The sequence below is a fragment of the Petromyzon marinus genome, chromosome 5 (assembly GCF_048934315.1).
Source record: "Petromyzon marinus isolate PM22_M1 ecotype Great Lakes invasive population chromosome 5, UKy_Petmar_22M1.pri1.0, whole genome shotgun sequence".
NCBI classification, from domain to species: Eukaryota; Metazoa; Chordata; class Hyperoartia; order Petromyzontiformes; family Petromyzontidae; genus Petromyzon; species Petromyzon marinus.
In genome coordinates this window covers 6768068-6793671 of record NC_133671.1, presented here as the reverse complement: position 1 = coordinate 6793671, position 25604 = coordinate 6768068, and the positions used below count along the sequence as shown (strand labels likewise).

Sequence of the window (25604 nt, the reverse complement as noted above, 5' to 3'; positions counted from 1 at the left end):
TGGCCGAGTGAATGCAATGTGTGCCAGGTGGTGCTGTGAGCAGAGCACTCCACTAACCATCAGCAGGGTTGCCAGTTCAGATCCCGGTTATGCATCATCATCATCATCATCCCTTCAAGGTCAATAAAATGAGTGCGAAGCCACCAGCGGCTGTCCCATAGCGACTCAAGCATTTCCAACACCAGCAGAGCGCCGCTAACGGAGATGGCTGGAGCTCAACTCCGTTGTTGCCGGGGCGACACTTGGGCGTCTAAATTAAAAGTGAAATTAATAACCATTGATGACAATGCACGTGCTGCAACACGTTCAAGTGAACCCTTGGGATGTCAAAGTACAAGGCAGTCCTCGAGATACGAAGGTCCGACTTGCGAACATCCACACTGAGGAACGAACCGCCACAAGGCGTTATCATTTTTAAGCACCTAACTTGCGAACGTTCGGTCGTACATACGAACTGAACCGCAAAACTATTTCTTTCGACTGGAAGAATCCTCCGTGAGATGTAATGGGCCCCAGCTTCCCGCGTGAAGCTCGCCCCGTTCGGAAAAGCAGCCAGCATCAGGACTCAAGGTAAGTAAAAAAAAATAAACTTAAAAAAAACTTTTAAAAACTTAAAAATAAATAAATAAACCTTCCTTTTTTACGTACTTTATTTTATGTTCTATTTACTATACAGTATTTATCACAGAAATACATGCGAAAGTACAATATTTATTCTTATTTATGAGTTGAACAATGCTTCCCTATTTTGTTGAACCACAACACTTTGTGTACACTATGTACAGAATGTAAATAAGAGTATAGTAAAACCTTGGATTGCGAGCAGAATTCGTTCCGGAAACGTGTTTGTAATCCAAAGCACTCGTATATCAAAGCACTCGTACATCAGTTGTGATCACGTGACGCTCGGCAGTACAAAGCGTACACGTGCACTACTCGTATTGCAAGACCTCGCTTGTTAAATCAAATTAAAATGTATTCAAAATTTTTGCTCGTCTTGCAAAACACTTGCAGACCAAGTTACTCGCAATCCAAGGTTTTACTGTATCGAGTTCAGAGATACAAACAAAATGGACATCCGAACGGGTCTCAGGAACTTAATATCAAATCATGCAGAGATTACTCTCGAGAGCAGTGCTCCTCAACCTTCGTTTAAGAGCACTTTTGATTTCGCTCAATCTTCGTGGCACACCGAGCCAAAACCTCACTGTAGGCACAGGTGGGTGGGTGGCAATGTGCTGTAGTTGAGAGAGAGATAATTCACGATCCTGGGCTAATACTGATCTCACCGAGAACAACTAAATCAAGTGTCAGCGACATCCGTGACAACAATCTGCCAAACTGCATGAGTGTATTCGTGTCTGAGTGCCTGTTTCCCCACGTATGTGTGTCTCTTCGTCTGTGTGTGTCTCCGCGTCCGTGCGTGTCTATGTCTCCGTGACTGCTTGCCCAACTGTGCATGCGCGACTCGGAGAGAGTTGAGGGCCGGCGGTGGTGACTGACAGTTGTCTGCCATACTGCACCGTGACCAATGGAGAGGGGACGGTGGGGGGGGGTCTTGAGGTTCGTTCCTTTCCAAATTCCAAAAATACCGCAGCACACCTGGGACTTTCGCTGCAGCACAACAGTTGCGAAGCACTCGCATGTCGTGTGTAGACCGTCTAATTATAGAGAATACATGTCAAAATAAGGTGACACCTTGCGGAATAAACACGCACAAAATTGTCACCGACATTGGTTCACAATTGCATGTTTCACTTACCTATCGAAACATTCCGATTGCACGTAGGGCATTCCGCGAGCACGTGAGCGTGCATATTTACTTCCTGGAACCTCTGTGGGGGTTACAATCTACCACACTGTGGAACCATAACCCACACATTATCATTAACCGATGCCTGCAATTCGAACCATGAGCACTCGGATAACCCAATCAAAACTCTCAGCAGAATATATTGTTCTTCGAATATTCCCCAAGAAGTTGCTTTGCCAATTTTACAATCAGGGTCATGTCACGTTTGCATTCGGAAACTCTCACAAGCTGATATTTCGGAACTACGTAGATATCAAGTTCTTTCAATGGACCCTAATCCACACGAGGTGGCACACGGGCGTTTGGCCTTGAAACCAAGAGCAGAGGTTGTTTTAATTGTCCTCTGAGCATTTTTGGGGAAAGAAAAAGTTTCAATGCGATGGGGTTTTTATTAACGTGCAGCCTTGGTGTCCACCTCAACTCTTCACATCCACTCCGTCTCTGTGGCTATCTACTTACGTGCTATTAACAAGGGCCATTGCCCTACGGTGGGCTATTATGTTTCCTTTGAAGGATACACACACGGTGTTATTGACGAGTGCGTCGAGTTCCTCGTTGTATTTTTGTGCGTGCGCACAACCGCCAATGCAGCAGCAGCGGCACCGAATAGTTTTAACCAGGATGAAACCTGTGGTATGATGGTTGTTGATATGTTCATTTGATATATACAGGATAAAAAATGTTTACTTAAAACTTTCGTGACTGCAGGAATTCATATTCTTTGTTCTTTCGGTAAAATCACGTAGATAGAAAATAAAAAATAAGTAAAACATTTTTAATAAAATTTGAAGAAATTGAAAATGTCGTGGGCGGTTTATTTATGTATTTAATTGTTCTTTGTTTCATTTTCTATCTCCGTGACTTTACCGAAAGAACCAAGAATACAGTATATACGTATTTGTTTAGACAATATATGTAAACAAACGTATTTACTGTTTCCTCAAAGAATCGACATTATATAAAATCAAATCACGAGGTATTAAACACGTTCAATGATCAAACGTGTATACAAAAAATATGCTGTATGTGAATGTTGTCGATATACCACGGCTTGCTTGTGCCGAATTTAAAACGGGGAAGGAAGGGGGTATTGCATAAACTGTGGTGTAAATTTAATTCTGATTGGATAGCGAGAAGATGTGTGATAGATGAGATCATTCTGATCTAACAGGCATGGAACACCTTGAAGCTAAATATCACACGATATTCGTTGCTGTGTTTGTATACGTTTGATATCCGCCAGTATATTTAACAATTATTAATTCAACATACATCCTCAACGTTACTGCCGCTATTGTGTTTTATTTCGTGTCGCCGATAGTTGACGGTGATACCAATCACGTTCGTGAAAGATACAGCCGGAGAAAAAAATCAAACGTGTCCAAGAACATCAAAAGCAGCAATAAATGTCATGCCATGGAGACCATGGAATTGCTAGATCGTGACAACCTGTGTGAAACCAGGATGTGAACCCACGATCTCAGCAGGGCTGGCTCCGAGTCCCTGTGGACGTGAATGCACGTACGCCGAACTTCCTTCGCACCGTGCGTAGCCAAATGCACTCACTGGAGGACGGCAGGAGCATGCGAGCCCCAAAGCCACCTCCGAATGAGATGTTCAATGACTCCTTCAGCCCGAGGTCCTCAACGAGGCAACAACGGGGACCTGGCACGTGCAGCACTGCCCAGCGGCAACCACGCATCAGCTGCGCTGGGAACAGCAGCGCCGCATCGTCATCGTCATCATTTTCAGGGGCGGCACAGCCCGACCTCTTGCGCACAACCAATACCACGCCATTCGCCAACTAAGTAACGGTGACGTCACCACGGTGCCTGTGCCAGGCCAGGTGCACTTCGAGGCCACGTGAAGTTGTCGAAGGTTCGCGTGCTGACAGGGTGGTGACGGGACAGACCCAGGTGCCCAGACCATCGCAAACATCCACACAACCGCTACGACCACATCGCACGATCACATTGACATCACTGTCAATATCAACAATGGTAACCTATATCACAAACAAAGATACAAAGATCCCCCATATAGCCGTAACAGACTGTCAGGGCAAGTGCTGTTAGCGAGCACCTATGAAGGCCGGAACGGTACATGAGGGGGTGGGTGGCCAGCACCACGTCCGACCGCCTTTGTCTCCCTAGTGGCGATGTCTACACACCGCACCAGGTACTCATTTGAGGCTGAGTCGTCCTAGGGGAGGCCCGGGACCAGTTCAGACAATCGTCACTGGTGTTGGCCGTGAGCGGGAATCGCACTCAGGTCGCCGGTTTCGTAGCGCAGCGCGCTAACCGCTACACTACGGCTCCCCACTATATCAACAACCGCCATTCGCCACTAAGTGGCGGTGACGTCACCACGACGCTTGTGCCAGGCTATGTGCACCCTGAGGTCACGTGAAGTGTCGAACGCCCGCTGGCAGGAGGTCACGGGGCAGACCCAGGTGCCACGGGTCGACTGACTGAGATGACTGGCTGATGCACCACCTGTGCCCCCTACTGTGCCAACCTGCTGTGCTTTAGCCACCCGGCGCTCCGCTCGTTGTTGTGAGCGTCGCTCCTCCGCCCTCCGTTGTTGTTGGAGGTCGACTACCTCCAACTGCCCAGTAGCGTCCTTCACGAGCCTCCTCCACAGGGGCTGATCTTGACACCGCTGGTACCAGTCATCGGCAAGTCCACTCAGCTCCACGTCCTCCTGTACCACATCACTCCATCTCTTCTCTAGCCCATGCCGCGCCCGCCTAGCCCCCTCAATCCGGCCGAATAAAAGCTGTTTCGGCATGCGGTGGCTGAGCATGCGGGCTACATGACCCAGCCATCGCAGCCTTCCCCGCCGGAGGAGCTCACCGATGGGACCTTGCCCAGATCTTTCAAGGATTTGTGAGCTCCTCACACAATCCAGTCTGGTTAAACCCAGGATGGATCGTAGGCAGGCCAGCCTAAATGTTTCTAACCGGCGAAGATGTTCCATTAGGGGGGTCCACGTTTCGCAAGCGTAGAGAAGGGAGGGAATGACCGTGGCCGAGAAAACCTGAAGCTTAGTGCGGAGCGACAGACCAGGTAGCTTCCACACAGCGTTACGCAACCGATAAAAAGATATTGCCGCTCGACTGATTCGGAGTGAGACCTCTGCTGTTAAACTGGAGCCGGTCATAAGCACACTGCCCAGGTATGGGAAACTCTCCACTCTCTCCACAACTGCCCCATCACCGATTGGGAGTTGTGGGGGTGGAGTGTCCGATGGTACAAAATACCCAGGCAGGTGCTTAGTTTTGGTGGGGCTGATGGTAAGGCCCCACCTCTTAGTGGCACGCTCCAGTCTCAGCAGCAGCGTCTCCAACTCCTCTTCTGAATGAGCAGCTATTACCAAATCATCAGCATACATAACGTGGTTGAGCAATAGGGAGCCATCCCTTGACCACACCCGGGCATCGATCAGCCTCCCATTATATCTGTACCATATGGAGATTCCCCCGGCACAGCTATTGAAGGCTTCACGAACTACGTGGTCAAAATAGATGTTAAATACTGTGGGAGCCAGAGGACATCCCTGTCGCAACCCAAGGTGTACAGGGAATGGCTCTGACTCCCGGCCACGTAGTTTTACCCGGGCCCGCTCACCATCATGAAGGTCCTTAATGATCGTGAGCAGAGGGTCAGGTACTCCAAAAGCACGAAGAACAACCCAGAGCCCAGGCCTACTGATGGTATCATAGGCCTTGACCAGGTCAATATGGCAGAGATGTAGGTCTTGTTGGAATTCCCTACACCTCTGCTGTAGCAGACGGACTGAAAATATGGCATCTGTGCAGGACCGCCCTTTCCCACTATATCACACACACGTACACACACACACACAAAAAGAACAGTTTTATTTTTCTATAATATTATTTTCATTATATTTAGAACTTGTCTACCCAGGATCCTGCTAAGTCTTCCCAGTAGGGAGGGGGGGGGGTGATTGCGACGTAAATTTCTATTTAGTAATTTGTGGCGTTGAAATTGTATTTGTTCACTGTTGACAATGACGCCGGGCCTACTCTCGCAAGTGACAGCACGGGATCATAATCAAAATATCTCCCAAAACCGCAAGTCACAAGCACCGTGCCCCACAACCACAACCCAGCAATTCACAGTTGGCAACGCCCTCTCAACCTGTCCCTGAGCCTGGAGTCTCTGTACCTGAGCCTGGAGTTCCTGTCCCTGAATCTGGAGTCTCTGTACCTGTGCCTGGAGTCTCTGTACCTGAATCTTAAGTCTCTGTACCTGAGTCTGGAGTCTCTGTACCTGAGTCTGGAGTCTCTGTACCTGAGTCTTGAGTCTCTGTACCTGAGTCTGGAGTCTCTGTACCTGAGTCTTGAGTCTCTGTACCTGAGTCTTGAGTCTCTGTACCTGAGTCTGGAGTCTCTGTACCTGAGTCTTGAGTCTCTGTACCTGAATCTGGAGTCTCTGTACCTGAGTCTGGAGTCTCTGTACCTGAGGGTGGAGTCTCTGTACCTGTACCTGGAGCCCTGTACCTGTACCTGGCGCCCTGTACCTGGAGCCCTGTACCTGGAGTCTCTGTACCTGAATCTGGAGCCCTGTACCTGATCCTGGAGCCCTGTACCTGTACCTGGAGCCCTGTACCTGGAGCCCTGTACCTGAGGGTGGAGTCTCTGTACCTGTACCTGGAGCCCTGTACCTGGAGTCTCTGTACCTGAATCTGGAGCCCTGTACCTGATCCTGGAGCCCTGTACCTGTACCTGGAGCCCTGTACCTGGAGCCCTGTACCTGAGGGTGGAGTCTCTGTACCTGTACCTGGAGCCCTGTACCTGGAGTCTCTGTACCTGAATCTGGAGCCCTGTACCTGATCCTGGAGCCCTGTACCTGTACCTGGAGCCCTGTACCTGGAGCCCTGTACCTGGAGCCCTGTACCTGATCCTGGAGCCCTGTACCTGATCCTGGAGCCCTGTACCTGATCCTGGAGCCCTGTACCTGGAGTCTCTGTACCTGGAGCCCTGTACCTGATCCTGGAGCCCTGTACCTGATCCTGGAGCCCTGTACCTGGAGCCCTGTACCTGATCCTGGAGCCCTGTACCTGCAGCCCTGTACCTGGAGCCCTGATCCTGGAGCCCTGTAGTCTCTGTACCTGAATCTGGAGCCCTGTACCTGTACCTGGAGCCCTGTACCTGCAGCCCTGTACCTGGAGCCCTGTACCTGGAGCCCTGTACCTGATCCTGGAGCCCTGTACCTGGAGTCTCTGTACCTGATCCTGGAACCCTGTACCTGGAGTCTCTGTACCTGATCCTGGAGCCCTGTACCTGATCCTGGAGCCCTGTACCTGGAGTCTCTGTACCTGATCCTGGAGCCCTGTACCTGGAGTCTCTGTACCTGATCCTGGAGCCCTGTACCTGATCCTGGAGCCCTGTACCTGGAGTCTCTGTACCTGATCCTGGAACCCTGTACCTGGAGTCTCTGTACCTGATCCTGGAGCCCATGTCTCTGGCCGGGGTCTCCCCTCACGTCTCCAGCCCCATGCCGCCGCTGCTGCCGGCGGCGCCGCCGCCTCCGCCGCAGCTTCCGCGACGCGTCCAGAGACGAGGGGGGGCGAGGACGCGCTCAGAGCCCGTCCAGAGCGGGCGACACGGAGCAGCAGGAGGAGGTGGTGGTGGTGGTGGAGCAGGAGGAGGTGGAGGACGAGGTGGTGGTGGTGGTAGTGGAGACGGTGGTGGAGCAGGATGAGGTGGAGGACGAGGTGGTGGTGGTGGAGACGGTGGTGGTGGAGACGGTGGTGGTGGAGACGGTGGTGGTGGAAGAGGACGAGGTGGAGGAGGACGAGGTGGAGGAGGACGAGGTGGAGGAGGACGAGGTGGAGGAGGACGAGGTGGTGGAGGACGAGGTTGGTGGTGGTGGAGGACGAGGTGGAGGAGGACGAGGTGGTGGAGGACGAGGTGGAGGAGGACGAGGTTGGTGGTGGTGGAGGCGGCCGCCTCTCAACTTGTCCCTCTGCCGGCCGCGTCACTCGCCGCGACTCATCGCGCGTGACGTAGCCGCGCGCAGTCACGTGGCCGTCTCCGCGCGACCCTCGTCGACGTCACTCGTCCGCATGGGGGGGGGGGGTAGTTGCGTGACGTCATCACAGCAGAGCCAACCGCTGTCGTGACAGATGACAACCGCTGTCGTGACGTCATCGCAATGAAGCCAACCATTGTCGTGACGTCATCGTGGCAGATGACAAACGCTAGCGTGACGTCATCGAAACAGAGCCAACAACTGTCGTGACGCCATCGTGACAGAGACCAAACCGCTGTCGTGACTTCCTCACAACAGAGCCAACCGCTGTCGTGACGTCATCGTGACAGATTCCAACCGCTTTCGTGACGTAATCACAAGAGCAAACCGCTGTCGTGACGTCATCACCACAGCGCCAACCGCTGTCGTGACGTCATCGCAACAGAGTCAACCACTTCTACGTGACTTTACCGAAAAAAACAAAATATAAAAACCAACCACTGTCAAGACGCCATCGCAACAAAACCAACCACTGTCGTGACGTCATCGCATCAGAGTCCTCAACTGTCATGACGTCATCGCAACAAAGCCAACCGCTTCCTGACGTCATCGCAAAGAGCCAAACAGTATCATGACGTCATCGCGGATGCAGCCCCCCTCTTATAATTGAAACACGACCCTCTGATGGTCACTCCTCTCGAAGCGGCACCGCCGCAGTGACGCAATCGCGCCAAAACATGACGTCATCAAAACACAGTCGTGACGTCAGCCCTGATTGAGTGAGACGTGGGGAGCGAGGTAGTGGTGAGTGGTGTGGGCTGTGAACCCAGTGACATCAACCACCAAACACCACGCCCGGCCGCCTTTGTCTCCCTCATGGTGATGTTTGCACACCAGGTACTGATTTGAGGCTGAGTCGACCTAGGCGAGCCCGAGGACCGGTTCAGATGACCGTCACCGGTGTCAGCCGTGAGTGGGAATCGAACCCGGGTCGCCAGATTCTTCCACTCTCCACGAGCAACAACAAAAACAACCACCACCACCAACAACAATCAGAATCAGGGCACCGCGGTTGCTAGGAGATGTTGATTCCCTCGCCTGGTATTCAGGAGGTCGTGGGTTCGATCCCGACCTTGACGCCTGCAGCTGCTGCTGCTGTATATTTGGAGTCTGCATTGGCCCTCTGTCTCTCGCCGTGGTAGCCCGGATTTTTCTCCGGGTCCTCCGGGTTTTCCCCTCCACGTTTAGAATCAACATCGCCACGCGTTTAGCGTTTTTGGCTCCTGCTGTAAATTTCCATAGTGATAAGCCACTTCGTTGAGCTCATATTTGTGGCCATGTCGCTTCTGAAACATGAGCGAAATAGCTCAGTCAGTGGGCCTTACCTGGTAAAATAAAACATGGTTTTATCCGACAACAGCAACAGGGCTTGTGCCAGGCCAGGTGCACTCCCGAGCCGCGTGATGTGTCAAATACCAAGGTGCCCATGGGCTGTAGCACTGCCGGATGAAGCGAGTGTTATAAAAGGGCCCTAAATAAAAAAAAACATAGATATACATTTTTTTTACAGAGAGTAATTTTATTTTTTCAATTGCTATACAGCCAGATAATAGACAAATCGCTAACCTTAAAAACCCATATTCTTGGTTCTTTCGGTAAAGTCACGTAGAAGGGAAACACGCTTACGGTGGCTTTCAGACCGCATCTGTTATTTTCGTCTCCCCCCTCCTCTTTTCCGAACATAGATGGACTCGTCCATCTGAACAAACTGCCAAATCGCTATCCGTGGTGCTAACGTAAAAAAAACGCCACTTTTTTAAAATTTTCTTGCTGTGGTTTTCACACCTGATGATGATTGCTTGTGTTGCAGTCGAAACGTCGTGAGAATTTTCTTGTTTTATATTTTTATTATTTTATTGTTTCCCTTCTACGTGACTTTACCGAAAGAACCAATAATATGAATCCCTGCAGTCACGAAAGCTTTAAATCAAAACTTAAACACCCAGTTCATAAAAGTTGAAGGCAGTCTAGTACTATAGTAATAGAGCAGAATCACTGAACCGGAATTGATAGCTCGAAAGCATTTAGCGCGGGGCCCTTGAAAGTGCGGAGCCCTTAGCTACTACTACATATGTAGCTACTTTTGCTACGAGGATAATCCGGCACTGTGTCCAGATTGTTCAATGATCTGTGAGCTCCTCACACAATCCAAGTCTGGTTAAACCCAGGATGGATCGTTGGCAGGACAGCCTGAATGTTTTCAAACCAGCAACAGACGTTTCTTTTCAAGTGCCCCACGTTTCGCAAGCATCAAGCCGTTTTCCCACGGCTTGGTTTGAGCGACACTCCGATGTGTTACAACTTCAGCACGCCGGTGACTCGAACCAGTGAAACGCCGTAAAACTTAAACTGTAAACGGCGTGGGTTTTGCTCTCCACCACACCGGTGGTGCTGAAGTAGTACGTTAAACTATAATTAGCACTGTTGATGGGGGAGATTAGGCAGGGAGATATTAGGGGGATTAGCAAGTTAATGTCATGTCTATGTGTAACACAAGCTGCTGCGGCGCTGCCAACTGCGCTGTGAGAAGCAAGAGCGTCCACGCAAGTTACGAATTTGCTTGGTTAATAACGTCCATCCAATTATTGCTCAGCTTAGGGGCCATCCATAAATGACGTCACGCACCTGGGGGGGGGGGGGGTCAGACATTTGTGACGATATGTGACGAAGGGGGGGGGGGTTCAGAAATGTGACGTCACATCAAAATGCACAACTTGAAATAAATATAGACAACACGTTCTGCTTAATTAAATAGACTTTTATTAAAAATTTTCATCCTACAACATCAGAGTGCAGCGCCACATTAAATACACACTACAATGACAATAGTTTAAAGTGATTTGAAGCATGTTTTATTTTTGTGGGGGGGGGGGGGGGGGCAGAGCTTTGTGACGTCATATTTGAGGGGGGTCTGACTTTGTGACGCCGTGTGACGAGGGGGGGGGGGGGGTCAAAATTCGTCCAAAATCGCGTGTCGTAATTTATGAACGGACCCTTATACCCATCTGCTCGGTTGAAATTGTCTGTGTTTATACATCTGGATGGCTTCGTGAACAAATCTTTGATGGTAGCCCAAAGGTTTGCAGAGTACCTTGGTCTCGGAAAAAACAATATCGTGCGAGCCCACAGCGTTATAACAATGATCAGCCACTGCAGAGGTATTGGTTCTGCCGTGTTTTAAAACTGCCTTGTGTTCGCGAAAATGGTCCGAGACATGTCGTTTCGTTTCCCCAATGTAACTCTTGCCGCAGACACAACTTAGCTTGTAGACACCAGGGTATTGCATGTCTGGATGACATCCTTTACAGATGGGATAAAATCACGGATTTTGTGTACTGCATTGAATCGGACCTGGATCTTGCGTTTAAGGTTTTGGAAATCTTTTTGGTAACACATGCTATGTATGGCAAGACGATGGCAAGGCGATGGCAAGGCGATGGTTTTGATGGGGTCCTCAGATGGTTATCTCCCCGTGGTTGGGACTACAGCTTTGCGGATTGTGCGGTCTGAGTATCCATTCATCTTGAGGGCTTGGTGTACGTGCTCCAGTTCACTGGCAAGGTGGCACTGGTCGGAGATGCAGCAGGCCTTATGGTGTGGTTTTGATGAGGGAGTTCTTCTGGGCCGGATGGTGGTGGGAGTCAGGCTTTCAATATGATTCCGTGTGGGTGGCTTTCCTGTAGACGGAATGTCCCAGAGAGCCATCAAGCCTCTTCTCGATAAAAACATCCAGGAATGGTAGCTTGCCATCATTTTCCACTTCCATGGTGAATTTGATAGATGGGTGTATGGAATTGATGTGGTTGAAAAACTGGTTCAGTGCTGACTGGCCATGTGGCCAGATGGCGAAAGTGTCATCTACGTATATCTTCCACAGGGAAGGACGTAGGGTGGATGTCAGGATGGCATCTGTTTCAAATTTCTCCATGAAGACATTCGCTACCACTGGTGATAAGGGAGAACCCATAAGGGTGCCTTCATTTTGTTTGTAGAATGTACCATTCCAGATTAAGTAAGTGTTGGTAAGACAGCGCCTCACCAAAGTTGGTACATCAGGATTCAGTCCCTGTTGGACCAAGTCTTCAATGATTGCTATCGTGTCAGGTACAGGTACCTTGGTGAACAGAGACTACATCGAAGCTGACAAGCAAATCATCTCAACAACTCCACAACCAACAATCACCTCAACAACTCCACAACCAACAACAATCACCTCAACAACTACACAACCAACAACAATTACCTCAAAAACAACTCCACAACCAACAGCAACCACCATTTACAACCACCACCACACGAACGAAGCCACCAACAATCAACAGAAATACACCACCGCTACTACAACACCAACAGACACCAGTAAAACAACCAACAATACCCCCGACAACAAACTAGCACCACCAGCACACGACTAGCACAAAACACCACAACAACAACAAACCCAATTCCAGAACGAACAATAATCACCACCAGCCACCAGCTAAACCCAAGGCACTTACAATAACGACTAACAACCACTATTTCCATCAACAACAACAACAACCATCACCACCAACAACTAACACCACGACCTATAACGTCAACCAAAGGGAAAGATACCCCGTATGGCCTTTACAGACTGTTTGGGCAAGTGCTGTTAGCGAGCATCAATGAAGGCCGGCACGGTACACGAGGGGGTCGGTGGCCAACAACCACGCCCGATCGCCTTTGTCTTAATTTGAGGCTGAGTCGACCTAGGGGAGGCCGGTCTAGATTATCATCACCGGTGTTGGCCGTGAACGGGAATAGAACTCGGGTCGCCGGGTTTGTAGCGCGGCACACTAACTGCTACACTACCGCTGCCCACTAACGTCAACCACCACCATGATCAATATTAAAGTATTACCACCAACAGCCACCACTAACATCAACCACAATTACCACCAACAAACCGACACCACTACAATAACAACACGAGCCACAACCAACAGCAAGCGTACACAATACAGGTTTTTGTTTGGGTTAGATCATATAATTCTGTCGTTAAACCCACCCGACACAACCAATTAGTAAGGTTAGTCACGTAAACAAAACATGTCAATTCGTTACTAATTCAGCACACCGGTTGTGTGTTGGAGAGTAATCCCACATTTACAATTATAGTACAAGGCACAGGCCTTGCTATGGCTCGCTCACGACACTGCCGACTTCTGGCGCATGGCGGGGTAAACCGTGGATACTTCCAACTCATTCTGGCTTTATTGACCTGGTCAAGGCCTATGATACCATCAAGAGGCCTCTCGGCTCTGGGTTGTTCTTCATGCTTTCGGAGTCCCTGACACTCGGCTCACAATCATTAAGGACCTTCATGATGGTGAGCGGGCCCGGGTAAAGCGACGAGGCCTGAAGTCAGAGCCATTCCCTGTTCACCTTGGGGTGCGACAATATTATCCTCTGGCCCCTACATTATTTAAAACACGTTTTTCGACCACGTGGTTTGAGCTTTCCATGGCTGTACCGGAGTAATTTCCATCTGGTACAGATACAATGGGAGGCCGATCGATGCTCCGGTGCGGTCGAGAGATGGCTCCCTATTGGTCAACCATGTAATGTATGCTGATGATCTAGTCATTGCTTTTCACCGAGGAGTTGGAGACGCTGCCGCTGAACCTGGAACGTGCTATCCAGAGGCGAGGCCTTACCATCAGCCGCTCCAAAACTAAGCACCTGACTGGGTATTGTGTCATCAAACACTCCACCATACCTGGGCAGTGTGCAAAAACCAGCTCCAGTTTAACAGCAGAGGTGTCGCTCCAAATCAGTCGAGCAGCATTACCTTTTCATCGGCGATGTAACGCTGTATGAAAGCTACCCGGTCATGCAAAGCTTCAGGTTCTGTCGGCCACAGTCATGTCCTCCCTTCTCTATGCTTGCGAAATGTGGACCCCCTAATCTTTGCCAGTTAGAAACATTCAGGCTGCCATGCTTACGATCAATCCTGGGTTTAACCATGCTGGATTTGTGAGTTCACAAATCTTCTAAAGATCTGGACAGTCCCATCGGTGAGCTCTTCCAGGAGCCAAGGCTGCGTTGGCTGGGTCATGGAGCACACATGCCCATACAGCTTTTGTTTGGTTGGATAAAGGGGGCTAAACAGTCACAGCACGGGCTAGAAAAGAGATGGAATTATGTGGTGCAAGAGGATATGGACTTTCCAATAACTGGTACCAGCGGTGTCAAGATTGGCCTCTGTGGAGGAGAGTCGTGAAGGATGCTACAGGGCAGTTGGAGGCAACCGCCCTCCGGAAACAAAGGAGGGCAGAGGAGTGACGCTCACATCAATGAGTGGAGCGCCGGGCGGCTAAAACACAGCAAGTTGGCATTGTAGGGGGCACAGATTGTGCATCGGCCAGTCAACCCATGGCACCTGGGTCTGTCCATGACCTGCCAGCGGGCGTTCGACACTTCACGTAGCCTTAAAGTGCATATAGGCTGGCACAGGTGCTGTGGTGAGGTCACCGTCACTTCGTAGCAAATGGCGGTTGTTCTTGTTGGCTGTGTGTTATAAAGTAAAAAGGTCCTAGCAATGTTCCGATTCAATAAGAAATGGTAGCAATCCCGAGCTACTGGTCGGCTTCATCATCACGGTCGTTCAAAGACGTAAATGACAGTGTCAGTATGTGCTTGATAATAGCGCTTGTCCAACACTAACATTTTAATGACAAATGTTTGCCTTTGAATGCAAAACTTTCCCCCGTCTCTTTTGCTGGAACACCTGCAGTAGTCTAGTGATGGAAACACGGCAATGTATCGAGCAGTCAATTTGGGTTGAGCTCGGAGTGTTCTCAACGCGCATGCATGCACATTCTCCAAGTGCTCTGGTTTCCTGCCAAACGGCCTTGCATGGAATTGGCCAAACATCCCAACATAGGACCCTGCTCAACAATAGTCTTGTTTTTAAGTCTCATCTTGAACGTAACGAACGTCAGAGAGTTTCTCAACACGCGCGATCCACCAACCGTCGCTGCCTCCGCACTGCCGGACTAAAAACGCACGCCCCACGACCGTTCTCGGCTTTAATTTACACAAGCGGCCTAGGCAGAAGACGCATTGAGCAACACGCTCTCCCCGAACAAGCGACGGTGAAGACAGAAGGCGTGAAAGTAAAGGCAACAATGCAGTAGGAACGCTGCTGCTGAAAACTTCCAGGATCGCTGCCAGAAGCTGCGTGGATGCTCCGATTGATGTATCGGAGAGGAAACTCACTGAACGGGGGACTGCCATTGCAATCTCAACTTGGCCTTTGTGGATATTTCACAAACGTTGACTTGCGCGTCACTTAGATGTAATCCAGAAGGAAGCCAACGCATTTGGGGTGGCGCCACTCCATCGGGTCACTAAAGCGAGACGTCTGCACAAGAAACACGTGGGGTTTTTTTCCCCATAGATTTCTATTTATTTGTGGGTTTTCATTTATTACTTTTTTTACATACATACGTACACACCCCCATGTGTCTACAGACATGCGTGCGCCGGTCTCTTAGTGCTTGTTCAGCGAACGGTTCGTGACTAATCACCTAGTAAACGGTAAGCATGTGACAATTTACCCTCCCCCTACGTGCGATTTCATTGATCATCACGAATGAGTGTTATGCTTTTACTGTTTGTCATGTTTAGACCATCCTACCGGTGCTCAATATCTAGGCACCCGTGTCGTTTGTACTTGCTCAACTGCACGCTATTGTTTCGCCGAGTCTTGCTTCACGAGAGACACTTGCGTGTATTGAGTGAACGTCACACACTTGCCTCACACCGATGGGCTGCTTTGCAATTATCCGACGGTTAAATTCCCTACGGGTAATTTGCAAACGATCGCGTCGAGCTGCGCTGCACGAGAAAACCACCACCGTGCGGACCGTCACGTCCTGGTCAGACGTTCGAAAGCTATCACTAACCAAATTAACAACAACAACAAAAACGACTCGGCATCACGCAGCCGCTGCGCGTCTTCCGCCCAGTTCCCTCGCTCACAATGATGGCATCGCAGTCTAGTCGTCTGTGATGTCATCATCGTCGTCCTCGTCGATGACGTATTCGGTCCCCGAGGACTCGCCGGGGCTGTCCGCGGTGGAGCTGCGCTGGGCCTGCTCGGCGGCGCGCTGGATCTGCAGCCAGTCGCGCTGAGCCACCTCTGTCTGCTCTTGCCGGGCCTGCACGCACACACACACAGACAGACACACGACAAAGACACTCGCACACACGCAGACACTCAGACACGCACACACGCAGACACAATGTACATATGCACACACGCAAACACACACATACGAACACGCACACACAGAGACAAAGACACACACACACACATGGAGACACGTACAAACGCAGACACTCAGACACGCAAACACACGCATGAACACGCACACACGCAAACACACAAAGACACTCACACATGCAGACAGGCAGGAGTAAGTAGCTTGCACACACGCAGGCACGCACGTGTCCGTGGTTTGCGCGCACACACACAGGCACACACACAAGTTCCCTGCACCTCCAATTAGCACGGTTGGCTATGTACGGTGCGAAAGAAGTTCAACATACATACACACGAGTCCATGGCATGAGCACACTCAGGCACGCACAAGTCCATGGCCTGCATTGGATTAACTGACCTTGCTCAAACAATTGTCATTATGCATGGTCAACTTGAAGGTCAATGCACTTGTTGCATCAATATTCTAGGGATTATAAATCAATGTTCCAAGGATTATTTTTATTTAAAAAACCTTCAAAACACGTCTGTACACAGCTCATCCAACTCATTGGCGGTCCTGAGCTGGCAGGGAAAATGTCATTCACCCAGTAAATATTAACGTTGGGCAAACATTGGCATGTGGTTGGAACTGTTGGACAAAGGATCGCCAAACGTCAGCCCAATGTTCCATGTTTACCAGGTATATGGTATGGACCAGCCCGCTGGATAACAACCACCTTGAATTCTCACGAAAAAACACGAAGAATCACTGAATGTATTAACTCCCAGAGGGATGATTGGCTGAATTTACCCTCAGCTGAGATTTAAACTCATGCCGTTCTAATTGTGAATAGGGTGCTAAGACGCAACGCCACCCAGCCAGAATCGCCCAGTACCCGAGTGCAGGCTTCCCTCGCTTCATCCGGTAAATGCGTTCCAATAAAAAGGCGCACAAAGCGAAACCGCACGATGACCGCTGCGTGCAGAGTAGTAGAATATGGTACACACAGTACATAGAGCACAAGATGTTGTCCCACATCTAACTGCATAGCCTGCTGAGTAGCGCACAGTCAACACAATGTTGTCCAAGTCCGACCGCATAGTCTGCTGGGTAGCACATTCAGTCCACACAATGTTGTCCCACGTCCAACCGCAAAGCCTGCTGGGTAGCACATTCAGTCCACACAATGTTGTACCACGTCCAACCGCAAAGCCTGCTGGGTAGCACATTCAGTCCAGACAATGTTGTCCCGCGTCTGACCGCATAGCCCGCTTGGGTAGCACATTCAGTCCACACAATGTTGTCCCACGTCTGACCGCATAGCCTGCTGGGTAGCACATTACAGTCCACACAATGTTGTACCACGTCACACCGCATAGCCTGCTGGGTAGCACATTCAGTCCAGACAATGTTGTACCACATCCAACCGCATAGCCTGCTAAGTAGCATAATCAGTCCACACAATGATGTCCCACGTCCAACCGCATAGCCTGCTGGGTAGCACATTACAGTCCACACAATGTTGTACCACGTCCGACCGCATAGCCGCATGAGTAAATTCAAACCGCATACGGCGAATTTTGAGTAGACAAATGTGAGCTGCATATAAATCGCTCACACAAACCTTACCCAATTGATCAATAATGAGAACACTCCAGCCCACGACAGGTTAACGACTAATCATTTGAATGTGGAGCATTTTCCCCATCGCCCGCTGTCACGGACAGGGGCTTGCGAAGCGCCAGGTTTACACGAGCTTGCAACGAGCGTTTGCCCCGATTTGCGTAGTGCGAGGCCGCTCACCTTTTGATTTGCCAGGGAAGGTGAAGAGTACAAAACCCTGGGGAAATTAAATTGGTAAAACTGGGGTCCGCTAAAAGAAAACCCCTTGGGGAGATTCAAGTGGCATTGGTCAGGAGAGAGGAATGGGTTGGGAACTCTTAGGTCCGAGGACTAAATGTGCCTTTGCGATTCTGCTTGCTCGAAGCGTCGTGGTCTGGGTTGGCTTCATAAAGAGCACGGTTCCACTTTGCCGTGTACTCCTTTACACCGTTAACGTTTGCTGTTTTGATCACAACATTCTGAAACATGAGCGTTTGTGGCTAAAGGAGAGTTCTGTGCTCCTGGTGCTGTGATAACGGCGCCAGCCGCTTGCCCATTCCGATGGCGTACAAGTACGTCATCATGTACGTAACCAGAAGAAAAACGAAGATGAATTAACTTTTATCGGTATCGAAGCTTCCACAAGGCCATGCGGGAGGGCGTGTGGCACAGTTTGGCGCCAGCGATCGTAGAGTGCGGTCGTGTCGCTACAGTTCTCTACGGTGAGTACAATGTCTTGAAAAACAACGGCGCTACGCCGCCTCTCCAAATAAAATTAAAGCTAACCGCTTACGCGTTCCGAGATTTACCAGTGAACGGGACATCCCAGCCTGCAACCTGCAGTCGCCTCGGAACGGGAAAGGGTTAGCACACACACTCGTGTTGCACATGCAGCTCCATGCTAACACGACCGCATTCACGCCAACGTGAGCGCCATGACGCTGCTAATAAAACAGAGGGGGTTGCTTCTCGTTTGCTTTATTAGTGTACCTCCTCGCACAGTAGCATCACGCGCATTGTGCACGCGACCGAGTGCCACTCGGCACAACGTGCTAAATACTCGAGCGTAAACGACGGTGATGGGACTGCACGCGCGTTGCGGGGGAAAGGGTCCGGGGGGGAGGGGGTGTGGGGGGTAACAGCTCGCGCCTCGCCTGCTCAATGAGCGCCTGCTGCTGGCGCAGCAGCTCCGGCTCCGGCACACCAAGCGCCTCGAGGCGACGGGTGGCGCGGCGGCGGCGAGACAGCGCCAGCGCACGGAACTCGGCGTGACACGCGCGCAGCTCGCCCATGCTGCCCGCCAGACCCAGGCGCTCCAGTGCTAGACGGACGCACGCGCACACGCCGCTCTCGCGTCAAGACAGAGACTCGACCCCGTGCAGCCTCAACAGACTGGTCGGGGCAAGCGCTGCTTGCGAGCAGCTATTGAGACCGGCGTGGCACCCGAGAGGGCGAGTGGACAACATTTCCGCCGTTTTTTTCCTCCCCAATGCCGATTTAAGGCCGAGTTGACCTAGGGAAGGATGAGGACCGGTTCAGATATCCGGGTCGGGGGATTCGTACCGGAGTGCGCTAACCACTGCACTGCCGCTCCCCAGTGTTACACGCACACACAGTGCTCCAGTGTTAAACACACACACACAGTGCTCCAGTGTTACACACACACACAGTGCTCCAGTGTTACACACACACACAGTGCTCCAGTGTTACACACACACACAGTCCTCCAGTGTTACACACACACACAGTGCTCCAGTGTTACACACACACACACAGTGCTCCAGTGTTTTACACACACACAGTGCTCCAGTGTTACACACACACACAGTGCTCCAGTGTTACACACACACACACAGTGCCCAGTCAGTGTTACACACACACACAGTGCTCCAGTGTTTTACACACACACAGTGCTCCAGTGTTACACTCACACACACACAGTGCTCCAGTGTTACATACACACACACACAGTGCTCCAGTGTTACACACACACACAGTGCTCCAGTGTTACACACACACACAGTGCTCCAGTGTTACACACACACACAGTGCTCCAGTGTTACACACACACACAGTGCTCCAGTGTTACACACACACACACAGTGCTCCAGTGTTACACACACACACACACAGTGCTCCAGTGTTACACACACACACACAGTGCTCCAGTGTTACACACACACACAGTGTTCCAGTGTTACACACACACAGTGCTCCAGTGTTACACACACACAGTGCTCCAGTGTTACACACACACACAGTGCTCCAGTGTTACACACACACACAGTGCTCCAGTGTTACACACACACACAGTGCTCCAGTGTTACACACACACACAGTGCTCCAGTGTTACACACACACACACAGTGCTCCAGTGTTACACACACACACACAGTGCCCCAGTGTTACACTCACACACACAGTGCTCCAGTGTTACACACACACACAGTGCTCCAGTGTTACACACACACAGTGCCCCAGTGTTACACTCACACACACAGTGCTCCAGTGTTACACACACACACACACAGTGCTCCAGTGTTACACACACACACACACAGTGCTCCAGTGTTACACACACACACACACAGTGCTCCAGTGTTATACACACACACAGTGCTCCAGTGTTATACACACACACAGTGCTCCAGTGTTACACACACACACACAGTGCTCCAGTGTTACACACACACACAGTGCTCCAGTGTTACACACACACACAGTGCTCCAGTGTTACACACACACACACAGTGCTCCAGTGTTACACACACACACACAGTGCTCCAGTGTTACACACACACACTGTGCTCCAGTGTTACACACACACAGTGCTCCAGTGTTACACACACACACAGTGCTCCAGTGTTACACTCACACACACACAGTGCTCCAGTGTCACACACACACACAGTGCTCCAGTGTTACACACACACACAGTGCTCCAGTGTTACAATCACACACACAGTGCTCCAGTGCTGGAGACGTGTGTACCCTGGATGACGTGCTCAGGGGAGATGGTCTTGCGCTGCGCATGCGCGCACGCCGTGTTCGCCTCGCTGGACACGTGGCGCACGAAGCGCGTGCACGCCACGCGCAGCAGGTCTCGTGCGCCCGCCGTCAGGCGCAGGCACGGCACCAGCTCGCCCACGAGGCGCTGCACGGATGCGTAGGGCAGCGTCACCTGGTCGGCTTCGTGCGCCGGACCCCCGACCCCCAGCGGAGACGCCATTGCCTCCTTCTCACCGATCTTACAAAAGTGCCGCAACGACGCACAGATCAGAACGCTGGGCTACGTACGGTGCGAAAGAAGTTCAACAGGCAACAACGTTCATCGCTGCCTCTCCTCCACCCCGTAGGGCCTCTTGACTAGACTGTTGGGGGCCCAGTGCTGTGCGCGGGTACCAATGAAGGCTGGCACGGCGCCCGAGGCGGGTGGGTGGGTGATTAACACCACGCCCGGTCGGCTTTGCCTCCCTAGTGCTGATGCTTACTAGCCGCACCAGGTACTCATTTAAGGTCGAGATGACCTAAGGCCCTGGGACCGGTGCAGACATTCGTCACCGGTGTTGGGCAGTAGTGGCAATCGAACTCGGGTTGCCGGGTTCGTAACGCAGCGAGCGCCAACCACTACACCACTGAGGATGCGCATCGAATTCATCGACTGAACGTATTCAACCTGCACTGGCCAGCCTGGTGAAGTATGGTCAAACTGCCTTCATCCAGCAACAATTGACAAAAGCGCCTAAAGGAAAAAAGATATACTTTATAGCATTCCTTCTCTCTCGCCTCCTCAATTAGCTCGAGTGTAAGAACTCCGCACAACTTTCACCGATTTCAAAGTCTACTGTTGAAAACCTTGAGTTCGACGCGTAATGGAAAATATAAATCCATAGATCAACGATGCATTGACAGGAGGCTAATAGCGAGCCATTAGTCAGCATTCTTCAAAAGGCCATGCAGCAAACAGCTGACGCCTTACTCATTGTTTTTTTCGGTAAAGTCTCGTATGTAGAAATACAATAAAATTATATTAAAACAAAACAATTACGACGTTTCGATCACAACACAAGCGATCTTCATCAGGTGTCAAGAACAAATCATGGAAGTAAATACAACAAGAAGATGAGAGACGAGAATTCAACAAACCAAAGAAACATTATGTGAAGCACAACCAGTCAGGCCAACAACACAGTTAGACACTTCCTGGCGGACAACGAATTTCAGAAGAGTGTTAAATTTCGTGTTCAACCTCTGGATTGCACCTACCAGCATAGAGTGAACAAATACGAGGTACAAAGTCAGCAGAAATACATATACAGGCCCACCAAGAGGCAAGGAGGGAGGAAAGACGCCTTCCCTTCCTCCGGGCACGGAGAGCGAAGCAGAGCTTTACAGAGAATCCAAACTTTTTTTTTACCAGGTAAGGCCCACTGAACTATATGGCTCTTTTTCAGAAGCACCCTGGCCACAAATCATAGCTCAACGAAGTGGCTTATCATGTAGAAATGTATAGCAGCCAAATACTCGAAACGTGTGTTGATTCTAAACGTTTAGGGGGAAAACCAGAAGACCCGGGAGAAAACTCCACACGACCAGGGGGAGAGACGCGCACGTTCCAAATATACAACAGGCGTCAGGGTCGGCGTCTAACCCACGACCTTCTTGCATACGAGGCGAGGGAGTTCATACAAATAAAACACGTGTGGTTAATACAGACTTGATTCTTTGCAAAAGAAATGTATTTGTCGTCAACATCTTAAAACCTCCTGGTTTTTTTGCCAGAAAGGGTAAAACCCATCAATATTTTTTATAATCTATTTGTGAGGCATTTGGATGACGTGTACATCGGAAATGTTTTTGCATATTTGTTGCATACGCAATTTTTTTTTATATCTCATCTTGCCCGATTTTGTGATCGCTTTGTAATCACGAAGATGTGAAATGTCAGTGCTGCCGCCGCACAGTAGGGAATAGGTTCTACCTTATAAAACTGTAAATGTGGCCGAAATGTACCCCCACTAGTAAACAAGTAACGTTGGGAAAACGTTTGGCACGCGGTTTGAACTGTTGGACCAACGATGGCCGAACGTTCCACGTTTACCGGGCAGTCCCTTAGTAAAATGTCCTTTCAATTGTGATGGAGATGGCAGATTGGCTCAGCCGGCTCGTTCAAATGAATCTCTTTAGGGGGGACTTTTGTCGACACTGGAGCACGTGCTCAAATCGATGAACAAACAATATCGGCAACAATTACAGTGCAGGCTACACGGCGAGTGGACACAAGTCCCCTCCTGCCACGAGCAAGGCTCATTGCCGTACAGTACCGGTGTCAGAAGGTCACGGACGGGAAGGTCACGGACGGGAAGGCCCTGCCGATATCTCTTTCGTTGTTACAATTCTGTGATGACAACCACGGGCGGTGGTGGTGGCCGCTTGTGGGTTAAGTGAGCCCGATGGTCTTGGCCTGCTCACGCGATGGCTTACACACACACACAAAGCCGTCGAGCATCGTCATTATCACCACCACCAACCACCACGTGCTAGTTCATGCCATGGCGGTCACCGTTCACTCGTACCGTGCGTATGGTGGGTGGGTGGGGGGTCACAGATGGTTGACAAACACCACAAAAAAATATTCCACCGCGGGATGTGTGCAGCGAGTGCAGCAGCGTGGAGACTGCTGGGACCGGAAGGGCGAGAGGTTCTCATCTCAGTCTCTTTTGAACAGTGCCACATCCCACCCCACTCGTTCAACACCCGAGAACACGGATGTAATTCTCACGGTCCTTAGTGCCCCAATGATTGAGGCACATTGCTGGGCATCCGTGATAAAGAGCTTCACAGCACTTGGTCGGATTTCCCGCAATCTATCCGATTCTGACATTGCAATTCATAACCCTTGCAACATTAATGATCATTATCAGAATGCTAAACTTTCGAAACCACAATGAAAACCACCATTATCATCAAGCACAGTGTAAGCTGCCAATATACCGGATTCATATAGCGTGCATCACAATACAAATTCGCGTCATTGTAGATTACATGACGGTAACACAAAAATACACACAGTACGAGTCCCTCGCATATCTGTACACCCTCCACGTAAAAAAAAGTCCTACAACATCCCATCGGTCACACGGCCTTCCTCCTGGGAGTGGGGAACTTCAGCAGGCACGAGTTCCAACCCACAAAGCAGAAGTGGGCTGACTTGTTCGAGATATCCACTGCTGGTGGAGTGCCCAACGTGAACGCACAAACACCGTGACGGGCGTGGTGCAGGAGTGTCGTGAGTTGGAGCAGTGTAGTGTGTAGTGTGTAGGAGCAGTGTAGTGTGTAGGAGCAGTGTAGGGTGTAGGAGCAGTGTAGTGTGTAGGAGCAGTGTAGTGTGTAGGAGCAGTGTAGTGTGTAGGAGCAGTGTAGTGTGTAGGAGCAGTGTAGTGTGTAGGAGTGTCGCGTGTAGTGTGTAGGAGCAGTGTCGTGTGTAGGAGCAGTGTAGTGTGTAGGAGGAGTGTTGTGTGTAGGAGTGTCGTGTGCAGGAGGAGTGTTGTGTGTAGTAAGTGCACTTCACTATCGTAACGCACGGTATGCGAGTGCAGCTGTTGGACGCCGGCACGTGGCTTCACACGTGGCGTCGTATCGCCCTTTAAATACAGTAGCGTCACGTGACGTCTGAGGTTGTCAGAGTTGCGGGGGAGGGATGGGGGTTGGGGGGGTGAGGGGTTGGGGGGGTGAAGGGTTGGGGGGGGTGAGGGGTGGGGGGGGTGGAGGGTTGTTGGAGACTCTCACTTCTCCTTGTCGTATGGCTGCTGATGTTCGATGCAGGGCAACAACTACAATTTCACATTCAGGTGGTGGTCAAGCCAGCAGACAACCGCGTCAGGAGCCAGCTGAGTGGAGTATCGCGGTGATGTATCTTTGTGGATCGGGCCATTACGTCGTTACAGGTTGTACTACGGTGTGTTCAGGATGACAGCCGAATTTCCATTTGTGCATCAGGGCATCCGCATCTACTGCCGTGGTTTGTTAAGTGGATGCGGTTTAGGGTGGACCGTGAGCAGTTTCGTGGAAGATGAAACCCAGCGACCTTCTTCATTGGGCTCTTTCACAAGCTGTGGCTTCTTTTGAACTCCCATTCCGCTCTCAAAGACTCTTCACTCAAGAGGCGGAGCAGATGCTCTGTCGTTCAAGCGCGCACCCACACGGATGGTTTGCGTTGTCCTCGGATCACAATACCTCTGGGTGAGGGCCACCCCACAGTCGTCACCATGCACCACGGTCCCCCGTGATGGCAACAATCCCTCTAAGCGGCTGACCTCACCGCTCCATCTCCACTAAGGTCGCCTGCTCCGTGCGTCTTCTCTCCCTTGGGCTGCCATTCTTGTCACTCGTCTCGTCCATCGACAAAATAAATATAATCGGCGACATTTCGAGGAATGGCCCTTCAGAGCACATGGTAATACCACGGGGCTTGATGTGAAAGGTTTTTATATTTGTTAAATAGGTATATGAAGTTATCTAATAGTATGTAGTAAGTACTTTCATTTTAACACGTAGGCTTTCGCGACCAATATTCATAAGTTTTTTTGGGTTAGATCGCGTAAATATCGTTAAAACCCGCCACCACTCGACACAGCTAACTAGTAAGGGTTGTCACGTAAACAGGACATGCCAATTCGTCACCAGTACAGCACACCGGTGTGTTGGAGAGCCAAGCCACATTTAAAATCTGAGTATCATGTTTCGTCAGTAATTACAACTAGCTCCATCAGGCGACAGCAAAACGTCGTAGTCAGGTTGTAAATGTCGTGGCTTTACTCTCCAACACACAAACGGTGTGCTGTACTAGTGACGAATTGGCCACGTTCTGTTTACGTGACAACCCTTACTCGTTGG

At 50.5% G+C, this 25604-nt stretch overlaps 2 protein-coding genes across 5 annotated transcripts in view; both read right to left on the bottom strand.

Annotated features, from left to right (window-relative positions):
- The window catches only part of LOC116938964 (DENN domain-containing protein 1A-like), a 53343-nt gene extending 45446 nt beyond the window's left edge, over window positions 1–7897 (bottom strand). Inside the window, exon 1 of one of the 2 annotated variants that reach the window (XM_032946746.2) lies at window positions 7267–7897. In XM_032946746.2, the coding sequence (XP_032802637.2) occupies window positions 7267–7298 (32 nt within the window). In that variant the 5' untranslated portion in view covers window positions 7299–7897. The remainder of the gene's footprint in view (window positions 1–7266) is intronic. The other variant, XM_032946748.2, reaches the window with a different exon arrangement.
- Window positions 7898–14532: 6635 nt separating this feature from the next.
- Window positions 14533–24398, bottom strand: LOC142914021 (protein Dr1-like). 3 transcript variants are annotated; one of them, XM_076061123.1, is made up of 5 exons: window positions 24293–24398; window positions 23033–23172; window positions 20700–20955; window positions 18863–19029; window positions 14533–16061 (listed from the first exon to the last, which is right to left on the bottom strand). In XM_076061123.1, the coding sequence occupies exons 3-5, from the start codon at window positions 20935–20937 to the stop codon at window positions 15900–15902; spliced, it is 567 nt and encodes a 188-aa protein (XP_075917238.1). In that variant the 5' UTR covers window positions 20938–20955; window positions 23033–23172; window positions 24293–24398; the 3' UTR covers window positions 14533–15899. The 3 variants fall into 3 exon arrangements, with proteins under 3 accessions (XP_075917238.1, XP_075917239.1, XP_075917240.1); XM_076061124.1 differs by having other exon boundaries at window positions 23033–23187; window positions 24293–24390; XM_076061125.1 differs by lacking the exon at window positions 24293–24398 and adding an exon at window positions 23901–24286 and having other exon boundaries at window positions 23033–23187.
- Window positions 24399–25604: the final 1206 nt, after the last annotated feature.

Excerpts from the sequence above, each read along its gene's own strand:
- LOC142914021 (XM_076061123.1), bottom strand. The coding sequence starts at position 20,937 with ATGGCGTCTCCGCTGGGGGTCGGGGGTCCGGCGCACGAAGCCGACCAG. Across the intron at positions 19,030-20,699 it reads CCCTGAGCACGTCATCCAGG|CACTGGAGCGCCTGGGTCTG; the intron begins GTACACACGTCT and ends GCGTCCGTCTAG. Across the intron at positions 16,062-18,862 it reads AGCAGGCGCTCATTGAGCAG|GCCCGGCAAGAGCAGACAGA; the intron begins GCGAGGCGCGAG and ends GTGTGCGTGCAG.